At 34.9% G+C, this 14,723-nt stretch overlaps 1 protein-coding gene across 18 annotated transcripts in view; it reads right to left on the bottom strand.

The window, feature by feature from the left end:
* The window catches only part of BLTP1 (bridge-like lipid transfer protein family member 1), a 208,701-nt gene that overhangs the window by 68,376 nt on the left and 125,602 nt on the right, over positions 1 to 14,723 (bottom strand). For all 18 annotated transcript variants that reach the window (XM_063809822.1, XM_063809823.1, XM_016952153.2 and 15 more), the window contains 4 exons: positions 13,262 to 13,468; positions 11,484 to 11,722; positions 6,431 to 6,675; positions 4,053 to 4,158 (listed from right to left, as the gene is read on the bottom strand). In XM_063809822.1, coding sequence (XP_063665892.1) covers positions 4,053 to 4,158; positions 6,431 to 6,675; positions 11,484 to 11,722; positions 13,262 to 13,468 — 797 coding nt within the window. The remainder of the gene's footprint in view (positions 1 to 4,052; positions 4,159 to 6,430; positions 6,676 to 11,483; positions 11,723 to 13,261; positions 13,469 to 14,723) is intronic.

Genomic DNA, 14,723 nt, shown 5'->3' with positions numbered 1-14,723 from the left:
CAATCAAGTTTTATTTCATAGTATAAATATGGCCCACTGTCCTACTTTTGTGTCAATCAAGTTTTATTTCATAGTATGGCATAAATATATAAGTTTAAGTGCATCATATCCTATATATTTGATTAAGCTATTAACTTGCTTAAATTATTTTGAAATTATAGCTAGCCTCATATTTTTCTGAAAAGTATTAGCATGACTTAAGAAGTGTTATTAAGGAGTTTATTTCCTAAGGGAGACTAGACTAAGTAAAAAACATCAGATTTTTTTTTTTGGATTAGCCTTTGGGGTATCAGTTCCTTGAGGCTCCTTTCCAACCCTTCTTTAAGTTAGGTACCCCAATTTTCCTGTGTTTGGAGACCTCTCCTGATACCCATGATTTACTGAAGCACATTCTCAGAGGTACCAAGAGGTCCTCCATTAGTTCTTTTAAATAACTTCGATATGTCTCATTTGGACCTCTAGATTTATATACAAGTTGGTTGGATAGGCTTATTGTTTCTCTAGTTATTCTCATAACCAGGCAAATATCTCATCAATTTCCATTTTCTTAATATTCATGCTTTTTAATTATCCTTTTCACTTGGTTAAAAGCAGATTCTTTTTCAATTTTCACTTACTTAAGTAGAGCAAAATCTTCATGTTATATTACCTAACAGTATACTTCCTTAACATACTATTTTCTTCTGACAGTGTAAATGTAAGCCTTTCACTTTTTCATATTCTCTTAAATCATTTTGCTAAACAAATACATGTTTTAACATATCTGAAATAATCTTAGATTTTTACATTGCTTAGCACACTTTCACTTTGAATATTGTAATACTAATACTCTAAATGTCTAGAGCTTTGTGAATATTCACATCTGTCTAATTTTTCTTATACTCAAGTTGTTTTACAAAAAAAATAATGGCTTTGTGTCTGTTCATTTGATAATCCATCTCTGAAGATAAAACTGTTTGATGGGCTGGGCACAGTGGCTCACGCCTGTAATCCCAGCACTTTGGAAGCCAAGGCACGCAGATCACAAGGTCAAGAGATCAAGACCATCCTGGCCAACATGGTGAAACCCTGTCTCTACTAAAAATACAAAAAATAGCTGGGTGTGGTGGTGCATGCCTGTAGTCCCAGCTACTTGGGAGGCTGAGGCAGGAGAATCGCCTGAACCCGGGAGGCAGAGGTTGAAGTGAGCTGAGATCGCGCCATTGCACTCCAGCCTGGCGACAAAGTGAGACTCCATCTCAAAAAAAAAAAAAAAAAAAAAAAAAAAACTGTTTGATGCATGAGCACACCTTAAAGGCCTATTTGTTTTGTTTGCCTATCACAACCTTGAATACCTTTTATCTAGTTTCAGAAAGAAAAGTTTAAAATTTAAAAGCAAAAGCTCAACCATTCACAAAACATACTAAACAATAATTTTAGCTTATGGAACCATAAGAGACGCTATTATATTATTTGCATTAATTCCATAGTATTTTATGTCTTTATCAACAAATATATACCTGGCCCAATTCTAAGATGGTAACCTCCTTATATGCTTCTAAGATGGCTGTACATTAAAAATAGTCTATTCTGTTTACTTGATCAGTGCTTACTTACATCTTTCTGAAACCCAAGCATTCTTGAAAGTCCTTTGTGGACAAATAAGGTAATCAATTTTTTAAAAAAGTATTTTCCTAACAAACTTGATGATTGTTATGAACATTAGTCTTCCTACATAACAGAAAATGTCCTAACACTAAACGTAACATGATGGAAAATCATGAAGAATATAAGAAAAAATTAGGAAAATAACTGAAGATTATGGGAGAGGGAAGAAGCAATACAGAGATCAGAGTACTGAGAAATTTGAGCTACAAGGGTTCAAAGTATTCCCTCTCAATATTCTGTTATGTTCTTTGGCCTTGACAGAATAACTGAATGCCTATGCGCCATCAGGCCCTGTGGCCAGCTAAATCATAAGTGATTTACACTTTAGCTATTTTCTCAAGGTTCATGGCTGTTGCTAAAGTCAGAAAGAAATGGTTCAAGGAACAGATCTAGCCACTCCTTTGTCACTATCATCTGATTCTCTCACAGTAAACAGCAAGTCTTCATGGTTAGAAATATTAATTTCCAGTCCTCTTTGTCCATCTTATTCTTCATAGACCTTGGGATATACTTTCATCTCCTGACTACAATCTAAAGGTTAAGCAAAGCCTTTCTCTTTAATCAAAACTACCTTAAGAGAGGCTTACCCTGACAGTCTGATACTAGGAACTCCACAACACTTGTTTTTTTTACCATAAGAAATACAAGATTAGTTCATGTAAGAGTCTATTTATTTTTTAATTATATATTATATATAATATATATTATATAGTATGTTATATATTATATATTATATTATATAGTATGTTATATAATATATATATTATGTGTGTGTGTGTGTGTGTGTGTGTGTATATATTTTTTTTTTTTTGAGACGGAATCTCGCTCTATCACCCAGGCTGGAGCACAGTGGCACCATCTCAGCTCACTGCAAGCTCCACCTCCCAGGTTCACGCCATTCTCCTGCCTCAGCCTCCCGAGTAGCTGGGACTACAGGCGCCCACCACCACGCCAGGCTAATTTTTTGTATTTTTAATAGAGATGGGGTTTCACCATGTTAGCCAGGATGGTTTTGACCTCCTGACCTAATGATCCACCCGCCTCGGCCTCCCAAAGTGCTGGGATTACAGGCGTGAGCCACTATGCCTGGCTTATATTTTTTCAGTAATAAAACTATCTTGAAAGTATTCTTTAGAACTCATAAGTTTACCAGCTTGATATAGTCTTAACAACTTTCCTATCATAAAAAATGTCATAATGTGATTTTTACCAGGTAAATGGGACACACCAAAACTTCTGTATGTTTCCCAAGTTAAGGCTTCTTCAGTGGCAGAAAGGAATTTTACTATATATTTATTTCTTCCTTAATGATTTCTAGTCAGCCATTTTTGGAAAAACTCCATGGCTACCAATGATCTGATCTTTTAAGACCTAACTTGTAAAATTCTACAGCTCTGCAGGGCTTCCTCAATATGATCATTAAGTAGCTTCCTGACCTCAGATACAACCAGAACCAGCCCAGGAGAATCAAGGAAACTGGCTGCTCACACAGCTGCTACATAATGTAGTTCCTTCATCCAAGGAGCACTGTCCTCCTTCAGACCCTTATCAAATACTGGTACGTATGCTCTGCCTGCGTCCTCTCTACCTCTCCTTTCTTGCCAAACTAGGCTTCATTCTTAAGTTTTGGGATACGACTTCTTCTGAGAAGCCTTTTCTGATCCTTTAGACTACAGTAGTTTCTCCTATGACACAGACTCATAGCACCCTGTTCTTGTCATTCGCAGAACTCATCAAAATTGTAAGTGAATACCTAGATACTTCATAAATTTGTTAAATGAATGAATTAATCCATGAGCATAAAGGAAACTCCTTTTGATGCCAATTTATGGATGTGGCTTAAAAATTCTTTTAACATGATAACATTCATACAAAAAATACTCAGCATTAAGAACTGTTATACAGTCAACTTTTCACCCTAATTCCCTAATACTTTAGCTGGTGAAAAATGTAGAGCAATGACTAAGCTCAACTGTAAGCTATTCTTGAGGAACAGCAAAAATATAATGAGGGTTTCCACAGACAATTTACCATGCTGCCAGCATATAGCCATCATCTGGTATAGACAAAAGGTTGAAATCTTAGTAGTTATCTAAATGTTGTTCCCAAATGAGTATGATTAATTTGGTTAATAGACATACTGTAAGCTTTTCTTTTTTCAGGGTGAAACATAAAGGAGCTTTCTGAAGTTTATGAATCTTAAATGTGTATATTACACATGACAAAAATGATAAGCAAACACTGTAGGTGGAAAAGCCATAAAAGGAATGCACAGTTTCTTAGGAGTTATTTGACAACTATATCCAAATGCTGGATCAATACTTATACCACAGACATATGGGATATCACACGGTCAATGAGAATAAAAACCTACACCTATACTATAAGGTACTAGATCATCTTACCAGAAACTTTTTGTATTACTTCATTAACTTCCTTCATGAACACTTTCTGTACAAATACCAAGTGGTTTAGAAGATCAGTTGTAAGATTATGTTCAAAGGAACCAACCTGCCAGACAAAATCATATTAGATTAACACTGATTACATTAGCTTTACACTTTTTTCTTACATAAATCACCCTAAACTGAGGAAAAAAGAGATAATTATCTCTGTATGATTTGAAATCAATATATTGAAGAAAAGTGAAAAATATTCAGCGTTCCTAATATGTTACTGGCCAGACACTATTATAGTACACTCCCAAAATGGGTTTTGTTTTTTGTTTTTTAATAACAGTAGTTAATAAGGTATGAGAAGTCTGGGAAGCAAATCGAAGTTATATATTTAACTTGCTAATTTTGAAATTAAATTTTCTCCTAGAGTAAAATTTACTTTTAATGATCATTTTAATGGCCACTTTTGTGGTCTTAGAATCATAGACGAGTTAAGTAAAAATAGATTTATTTATTTATTTATTTATTTAGAGATGGAGTCTTGCTCTGTCACCCAGGCTGGAGCTTGGCTCACTCTAACCTCTACCTCCTAGGTTCAAGCGATTCTCCTGCCTCAGCCTCCTGAGTAGCTGGGACTATGAGCACCCACCACTATGATAGGGTTTCACCATGTTGGCCAGGCTGGTCTCAAACTCCTGGCCTCAAGCGATCCGCCCACTTTGGCCTCCCAAAGTGCTGGGATTACAGGTGTGAGCCACTATGTCCAGCCAAAAATAGATTTATTTAATCAAATATATATTTAATGACTGTCTACTCTATGTACCACGTTAGGTGCTAAGGATGCAGCTATGAATAAAAACCAACAAAATTCTGGGTCTCAGGCTTACATTTGAGTGAATTAGTAAATCATCAGAGATACCCAGTTAAGGTTTGTGTCCTTAATTTGTGTCCTATAATTTGTGTCCTATGATTAGTACAAGGTATTAAATTTCTGGCAAATTAGTTAATAAACTAATTAGTTAATAAACCAATTTGCCAGAAACTATTTTCAGGTATGTTTATTTCAGGCCATAGTAAAATAGGCAACTCTAAGAGGGATGCAATTTTAGAGTCTTTGAAATGGTTGAAATTAAATACATTTTTTACTAAATTTGGGATTGTGTTCCGCCTCGTTACAAACTTATACCTTTCTAATATCTAGTATTAGCAAGGAATTATACAGTACACTGTATTCGTGTATTTTCTTTTAAATGAAACATTAATAATAGTATTGCTAAACTAGAGCTTGGGGCTTTTAGTTTTCAGAGTAGAAAGTACAAGTGGGATACACTTTAAAATATTTTAAGTAAATCTTTGACTTGTTAGAATCTGAACACTATTTTTTTGTACACTTGTTTTTCATACACAGAAATCCCAACTCTTAGAGAGCTTCCAGGGCAAGCAGGACCTAAGAAGGTAAATCAGACTTAAATATGTCCCCCGCAGTTATAATATTTCTATCAGAGAACCCAAAGAGCATTCTTATAGATGCTTCAGGTTATGGAGAACAAAATTTATAAAACAAATAGCACATTGCTTTTTCATAAAGTTGCAACTGTTTTTGACAAACTGACAAGGTGAGCTGAGACACAGCACAGTGTGTCTGGAGGCAGACCACTAAGGCGTGGCTCCTGCCTCTCTCAGTTGATAGCTAGGTCTCGAGACTTAAGGAAAGGTGTTTACTTCTCCGCTTCAAGTTTATATCAAATTAGGAAAATAACAGATGACCTGCTTACCACAAATCAAATGAAAAATGTGTCCAAATGCTTTTTAAACTTTTGACAGCTATACAAACATAAAGTGAAAAAATTATGATGGAATTAGATATGCTACTTTCAACTTAACCTTAGTAAAGAAATTAATCTGTAAGTCTAATTTATCTTTCAATATGACCTTTAGATTATCTTAATAATTATGTATACCTGTATGAATTTGTTACCTTGCTAAGGCTTAGTTTGCTCACTTACAAAATGAGAACAAATATTTCTACCTCATAGGATTTACTTAAGCACTGCAGAAGTCAATGCGTGTAAAGCACATAATGAATGTTGGCTGTGATTTGCTTTTAATAATCATTTGAACTATGAAAATATTGCAGAGATGGAATACATAACTAATACATATTTTTAAAAGCATGTGTAAATAAAACTACAGGGTAGTCAGACTAACAGACACAAAAACACACATACACCCACACACACACACTTGATTTGGTATAGAATTCTTCTGTGAAAACAAATTATTTTAAGACTTTACCTTAAAAGTTTGGATTACTACATATTTTGGTACATATAAATCTTGAAGACTCCTAAATTATGAAGAGTAAGAAAATTTTAAAGTAAACTTACTTCTGCCACACAACGCAGATAATTTCCCTGTAAATAGTAACCTTGTTTAGAAGGCAGTTCATCTATACTCCACACCTGATCCGAATAACTATCATGTTCTTCCATTATATATTTCCCTGACATGGTAACAGGGGGAAGGTTAAGACTGGCAGAAGGAGGAATGGTTGACATATCTGTGGCAGAAACTTTTGAAGTAAAACGCAATCTGTGATTTGGCAGCTCAAATGTAAATCTTGTCTGTGCACCTGTAAGAAATGAGAAAAGTTATTGTTTATGCTAGTGTTCATTCACTCATTCATTCCTCACTTTTTCCAAAAAGGGTATCTAAGAAAAATGCATGGATATTTCCAAACCTATCTTGAAATATATGAAAGGATATTTTAAAGTTGCTTATAAAATATTCCCTATCTTTAAATACGCAAGTCAATCAGCAAGTATTATTAAGCCAGTATTATTAAGCAAGTATTATTTATTAAGACTGGCAGTGTGTTAGGCACTAGAAAAACACTTATGTTCTTTATTTCATAGAAGGTAGAACAGAAATAAAGTGCCCTTATTACAGAAGCATTGTAACAAGAAAATTAATCAAGTTAAAAAAATTTCCCCAGTCCACACAGTGCTTTATTCACAGAGAATAGTAGGTAGTTAACAATATGTCTATTGATCCTGATTCAGTGTGGAAGTAGCTAAAATTGCCAAATCAATTAAATTGTACTCACTGAAACATTCATAAAGTATAAAATTATACAAACATATGTCTCTTTGACCTTCATAATTATTCATGGGACCATATATCAAATAAGGATATGTTATGAATTTTAGTTTACTATTGACCTTAAACACTTAAATCAATAATCTAGCACATAATTATTCAAACAAATATAAATATACCAGCTTTACTATTATTCAGTCCATATTTATCCAACTGTTTATGAGGGCATAAGGAGAAGCCTTATTAAAATCAAGATCTGTTATTGCCCTTTACACATGTAATGTACATACACATGCTCCTTTCAAACCAGCAAAATCTACTGATATTCTTCTGCACGTTACCAATTCTCTCCACTCAAACATCATCAAATTGCCTATTTAGCCTACATATATAATTTATTATATATCCCTACTGCTCTCAACTGAGCCAGAAATAATTCTCTTTTTTTCAAAATACTAATCAAGGGTCATCTCCTATATGTCACATTCACTATATTCATTAACTAATGTTTGCACCTAGAATGAGTTAGCCAAAAACAGAAAAATGCTCACTCACCAACTGGGGCATCTGTGAATGGCCAGATGAGTCATGACTGCCCTGATCTCCTCTCACTACTCCAACCAAGAGACTCCTTGACTATCATTTACAAGCTGCAAGGGGTGGGGACTGTCTACCACTGTCGCTACCACCACTACTATTGCTAGCACACCACCAAATAAAAACTCCAAGATTGAAATAAAAACTCCAAGATTGAAATAAAAACGCCAAGATTGAAATAATCCTAGGCCTCAGTTACTGAGTCATCCCTTATTACTAGTATAGTCATTCTTTTACTGTTTTTATCCCTTTCCTTCAATTTCAATATGAATTTTGGGTTCTTATCTCTCTGGACATTTAACAGTATGTTTACTCTAAGATCCTAAACTGCCTATCTGGCTTTCGACTTGCTGCTTCTGTGGACCCCTGTATTTCATGGGTGCCCTGAATAAGTGACCAAATGTGTGTAACTTATTGTCAGCCCTGGACTCTAATATCTGAAGGCCTAAGACTTCTGACTCTGCCAAATCTGGAAATTTACTTTAAAATGCTTCTCTTTCTGGTGATAGAAAGTTCTAAATGTTCAGCAAAATTACTCTTAATAAAGAAAGCCTAAAATGGTAGAGATGGGAGTACACATATACAGTAATCTCCCTTTATTTGGGGAAGATGTGTTCTAAGATCCCCAGTGGATGCCTGAAACCACAGATAGTATCAAACCGTATATATGTCTTTGCCTATACATACACTCCTATGATAAAGTTTAATTTATAAATCAGGCACAACAAGAGATTAACAACAACGATAACAAAATAGAACAGTTATACTGTAACAAAAGTTCTGTAAATATCTTTGTAAATATGGTCTCTCTCAAAATATCTTATTGTATGTAATATTTTTGGACTACAGTTGACCATAGGTAACTGAAACGTGAAGAGACAAAACACATGAATAAGCAGGGACTACTGTATACACATACTTACATAAATATGTACATGTCTGCATATATTCATATATATGTATATATTTTTAAATTATGTTAACATAATAAAGGAGACAATACATTTTCATTTCATTAGATACAGAACAAAGTATCTGATTACATTTACCAATAATTCTTCATAGAAACTCTTAAGCACAGTGGGAAAATAAGTACATTTTCTTAACCTGATAGCAGAAACCTACAGCAGACATCAGACTTATTCATGTAATGTTGATTCCTTTAAGAAAATCGGACAAGGCAAGCACAATAAGGCAAGAAAAAGAAATAAAAGTTGGAAAGAAACAAAAGTATCATTATTTGCTGTTTAAACAGTATGACTGTCTATAGATAAAACTCCTAAGAATCTACAACTTATTGGTAATAATAGTTTAATGTGGTTGCTGAGTATCAGATTAACATAAAAGCATCAAGCACACTTGTAGACTACCAACAGTTTAGAAAAATGCCATTTTACAAAAGATAACATTTGTAATAGCTACAACACCACAAGATACCTAGATATCTAAATAAATAAATACATCTTGTAAAAGACGCACAAAAACCTTTAAGTAGAAAAATTTTAAACTTTATACAAAAACATTAAAGAAGACCTAAACAACAGAGAAATAAGACTTACTCGAGAATAGGAAGGTTGAATATTGTTTAGTTGTCATTTCTCCCCAAATAAATCTATAGATTCAATTAAGTTCCTACAAAAATCTAAACAGGCTTTTTCAGGGAACTTAAACTGATTCTAAAATGTTTATGAGGCCAGGCATGGTGGCTGATGCCTGTAATACCAGCACTTTGGGAGACCAAGGCAGGCGGATCGCTTGAGGCCAGGAGTTCAACACCAGCCTAGGCAACACAGTGAAATCCCACCATCTCTACAAAAAATTTTAAAATTAGCCAGATGTGGTGGTGCATGCCTATAGTCCTGGCTACTCACAGGGCTGAGACTGGAGGATCACTTGAGGAGGTCAAGGCTGCAGAGAGCTGTGATCATGCCACTGCCCTCCAGCCTGGGCAACAAAGTGAGACCCTGTCTCAAAAAATAAAAATAAAAATAAAAATAAACAACGTATATGAAAGAGCAAAGGATCAAAAACAGCCAGGACAATTCCTGAAAAAGAAAAAGTCAGGCAGCAACAAGATACTGGTACAAAGAGATCAATGAAGCAGAATAGAAAACTCAGAACTAGACTCCCACATTAAAAATAACACTCAAGATGTGACTAATTTTTGGATTATATGCCACTGGAAAAAAAGAATAAATTAATCAATAAGTGATGCTGAGATCACTGGTTATATACAATGATCACTGGTTATATACAATGATCACTGGTTATATACTACCCCATGCCAAATCTAAGAACAATAATAATTGATTAAGATACATTAAAAACTTAAATATGAATAGCAAAACTCAAAACATTCAAGAAAAAATGTAACAAAATGTCTTTATTATCCTAGGAAGAGAAGCATTTCTTCAGGACATAAAAATACACATCATACAGGAAAAATAATGGTAAATTCAATTACATGAAAATGAAGAATGTCTGCTGATCAAAAGAAAAAGTTAAATGATAAGCCTCCAACTAGGTGACAACATATAAACATGATATCAAAGAGTTAATATACAGAATTTATGAAGAATTATTGCGAATCAAGAAAAATACAAATGACTCAATGGTAAAGTGAGCAAAAAAAAAGAACCATCAACTGGCATTTTATATATATAAACTCGTAAGGAGCTCTTAGTCAAATAAAAAAATTCCTAGTTAAAAAATGTGAGATTCCATATAAACAAAGTTCAAAACAGCTAAAAGCAAACTTTAAATCATTTATGAGTATATACGTATATGGTAAAACTATATGGGAAAGCAAAAGAATGGGTAAGACAAAATTCATGATAGCAGTAATTCCATGAAAAGTGAAGACTGCCTTTTTTTTTTGAGATGAAGTCTCACTCTGTCGCCAAGGCTGGAGTGCAGTGGCACACTCTCAGCTCACTGCAACCTCCGCCTCCCGGATTCAAGCGATTCTTCTGCCTCAGCTTCCTGAGTAGCTGGGATTACAGGTGCCTGCCACCATGCCCAGCTAATTTTTGTATTTTTAACAGAGATGGGGTTTTGCTATGTTTTCCAGACTGGTCTTGAAGTCCTGACCTCGGGTGATCCACCCGCCTCAGCCTCCCAAAGTACTGGGATTACAGGTGTGAGCCACCGCGCCCAGCCAAAGAAGGCTTCAAAGTATTGGTAATGTGCCAATTCTTAGGCTATATTGTGGGTTGGTGAGTTCACAGTACTTAATTATTCTTTAAAATGTGTATATGTATAATTTACATGCTTTGTATACATGATAAATTTCATAAATATTAAAAGCAAGGAATTTTGAGATAGGATATATTAATATAAGGGTCACAAAACCATACAGAATTAGCTGTTTTGAAGAAATCAAATGACCCCTGATTTGAGCTAAATGAACCCAATGTGAAAATAAACCAAGTTATTCAGTCTATTAAAAACTTAATAGATGTAGAAATGGGTTAATTTCTTCAACTTAAGTTTAAATTGGAGAAATGGCCTCCATAGTTGAATAATTTTATGGAGTTCAAAAGAGTTCATTCTGGTCATTCAAGGTTTTGGGGTGGGGGATTGATATTTTTACTTGACTACAGAACATCATTAATGAACTTTAAATGTTATAATCAAAATTACTTATAATATCTATAAAACCAAATTTACCTTTTTATCAAAATATTACTAATTTCTCAAACAAATCATAAATTTTAAGAGAGTGAATTCAGAATTCAGTATTACCTGTCATTCCATGACTTCTCATTCTTCCCATCTTGTATTCTGCTTTCAGAGATGGTAAAAGTGCTGCTCCAATGGCTATACCATCTAACATGGCACTGAATTTAAGAACAATAGGCTTCTTTTCTAAGCCTTCTGGTAGCTGAGGAAATTCATTTGTTTCAACAGGAGTTTGATTAACACTTGTTGGGGTTTTTTCAGAAGGTAGTGGGGTTGCAATATCTTCTTTTACAGGCTGTGGGCTAGAAAGCAAAAAAAAAAAAAATTAAAAATAAACACAGGACGTACCATTTTATTGTAGAAAATCACTGGATTTCTCAGTGAAAAATAGCAAATATATACTGTGAATAGATGTTTTCTTTCCAATATCAGATCATATTCAGACTTTCTAAAACACCTGTTGAACAATGATGATATGGAAAAGTAGACAAGAAAAAGTAATAACAATATGAGACTCCTAGAATGTTATACTGTGAAGGTGATTCTTATCATTATTACAAAACTGGGATTTAAACTCAGATTTGTCTGATTCCAAATTCTATCACTTAACTATTACACGCTACTATTGATATTATTGACACTACTACTACTGTTAAGAATGACAACACCAACCCCAACAATAACAATAATAACAATTTGAGTGGCAGGTACTGTTCTTAGTGCATTGTGTGCTTTGTCTCATTTATCTCACTTTAATAAGTAGGTACTATTGTCTCCACGTTGCAAAATGAGGAAGCATAGCTAGAGTGCTGAAACTAGGATTTGAACCCAATCAGTCTGACTCCAGGGTCTGATTTTTCAACTACTACACTCTACTGATACTATAGTAAGGAAAAGCTCCTTGGAGCATTTTAAAACTAAAATTTAAGTATACACTCTGGATTCCATATTTCTATTCAGAGGAAAAACATTTAAATTTTTACTACTTAGCTTCAGCCACGATTAAACATTATATCAGAATTAAAGATTTAGATAGAACAATTGGAAAAATCAGCTTTGAGGCACCTTCAAAAGACACACTAATGTTTTCCCACTTATAGGATGTGGGGAATAAAACGTAAGACAAATTTTTAACCTTTTACATGTTTTTTTTTTTTTTTAGATGGAATTTCGCTGTTGTTGCCCAAGCTGGAGTGCAATGGTGCAATCTTGGCTCACTGCAACCTCTGCCTCCCGGGTTCAAGTGATTCTCCTGCCTCAGCCTCCCAAGTAGTTGGGATTACAGATGCCTGCCACCACGTATTTTTATTAGTTATAGTTTTTGGAGACCAGGAATAAGGCTCAGCAGTGAAGATGCATGAACAAAGGCTATAGACATAGGGAATAAAGGTTAATGCTCAAATTTACTGCCCTTTAAAACATTTATGTGGCATGGTCAAATGCCGCCTTGGGACATAAATGACCACTGCTATACTTTCTTAAACCTGTGCAGTCATAAGTTTCCAATGAATTCAAAGTAAACAAGGATTGACATGGTCCTGGAATTCATCAATTTGCTTTTTATTAGTACCTCTTACAATACCCACAAATCTCTAGGATCTCTTAAGCTTTGTTTATGCAATATGGAACACTGACAATTGCACTGATGACACTGTACTTTAATGCTATCAAAAGTCATTCTCACATGATCACAATTGGCTACTCTCCTCTTGCTCCACTGTCCATAATGGTCGATACTTAGAAGTAACCCCTCATCTCCCTCCAAACTTTTGTTAATGCAGCAAAGAATACCCTGAGGTAGTATATGGAATCACAGAATGTGAACAAATAAAATAACTTACGCTGTAGAAGGTTGTCTGATTAGGTCTGAGATTTGTTTAGATAGTTGGTGAGAACTTCGAACCATCATGCTATGTAAGGTGGCAGGGTGCTGAGGAATGTTGATACTGATAGCTCCTACTTTGAACACAGCAGCATTGTTTGTCTTCAGCCCTCTTTGGGCACTGTAGAGGGCTTGGGACTTGGCAATACTACATTTCACTACAGTTCTATCAATAGAGAAAGAAGACTATTAAAATACAGCCAACAGCCAAGTAAAGAGAAATTTTGAAAAAATATTGAGAGCAAGAAAAATACTTATAAATTTGAGAGGTCTTCAAAAAGTTCATGGAAAATGTGTATTATAAAAAAACTACGTGTAGATTTCAGAATTATTTTGCACCAAAATAAACTCATATTCACTTGTTGAAACATGTGAACATGATCTTCTTTAAAGTACCAAGAAGGATAAGATATCAGTTTGACAGAGCCCCCATCAAAACAACATGAATTCTGCTAAAATTGAAGCAAGAACAAGCATCAAGTTTATGGTGAAGTTTGGGCGAATTATAGCAAAATCATTGATGCTTTATAAAAAGCCTCTGGGGATAATATCCCAAAGCAATCAGCAGTTTACAAATGGGTAACTCAAGAAGGGACAAGACAATGTTGATGAAGCCCACAGTGGCAAACCAAGTATCAATTTGCAAGGAAAAATTTTATCTTCTTTGTGCCTAACTGAAGAGGACCAATAATTAACAGCACAAACAACAGCCAACACCATAGACAACTTCAATTGATTCAGCTTACACAATTCTGACTAAAAAATCAAAGTTGAGCAAACTTTTCCACTCAATGGGTGCCAAAACCATTGCTCCCAGATCAACTCCAAACAAAGGCAGAGCTTTCAATGGAAATTTTAAACAAGTGAGATCAAGATCCTGAAGCATTTCTTCAAAGAATTGTAATGGGAGATTAAACATGGCTTTACCAGTACAATACTAAAACTAAAGTACAATGAAAACAATGGCTACAAAGAAGTGGAAGTGGTCCAGTCAAATCAAAAGCAGATCAGTCATGGCTGGGCATGGTGGCTCCCACCTGTAATCCCAACACTTTGAAAGTGAGGTGAGCAGATCACTTGAGCTCGGGAGTTTGAAATCAGCCTGGGCAACAAGGAAAAAACCCATCTCTAGAAAAAATACAAAAATTAGCTGGGTATAGTTGCACATACCTGCAGTCCCTGCTACTTGGAAGGATGAGGTGGGAGGATTGCGTGAACCCAGGAGACGGAGATTGCAGTGAGCTGAGATTGCACCACTGCACTCCAGCATGGGGAGCAGATAAAAGTGGACCAGTCAAAAGCAAAGGTCACGGCAACAGTTTTTTGGGATGCTCAAGGCATTTTGCTTGTTGACTTTCTTGAGGGCCAAAGAATGATAACATCTGCTTATTAAGAGAGTGATTTCAGAAAGGTAGCCCTAG

This window comes from Pan troglodytes, chromosome 3 (assembly GCF_028858775.2).
Source record: "Pan troglodytes isolate AG18354 chromosome 3, NHGRI_mPanTro3-v2.0_pri, whole genome shotgun sequence".
NCBI lineage: Eukaryota > Metazoa > Chordata > Mammalia > Primates > Hominidae > Pan > Pan troglodytes.
Note: the sequence above shows the minus strand (reverse complement) of the source record. Positions and strands in the feature narration are given on the sequence as shown.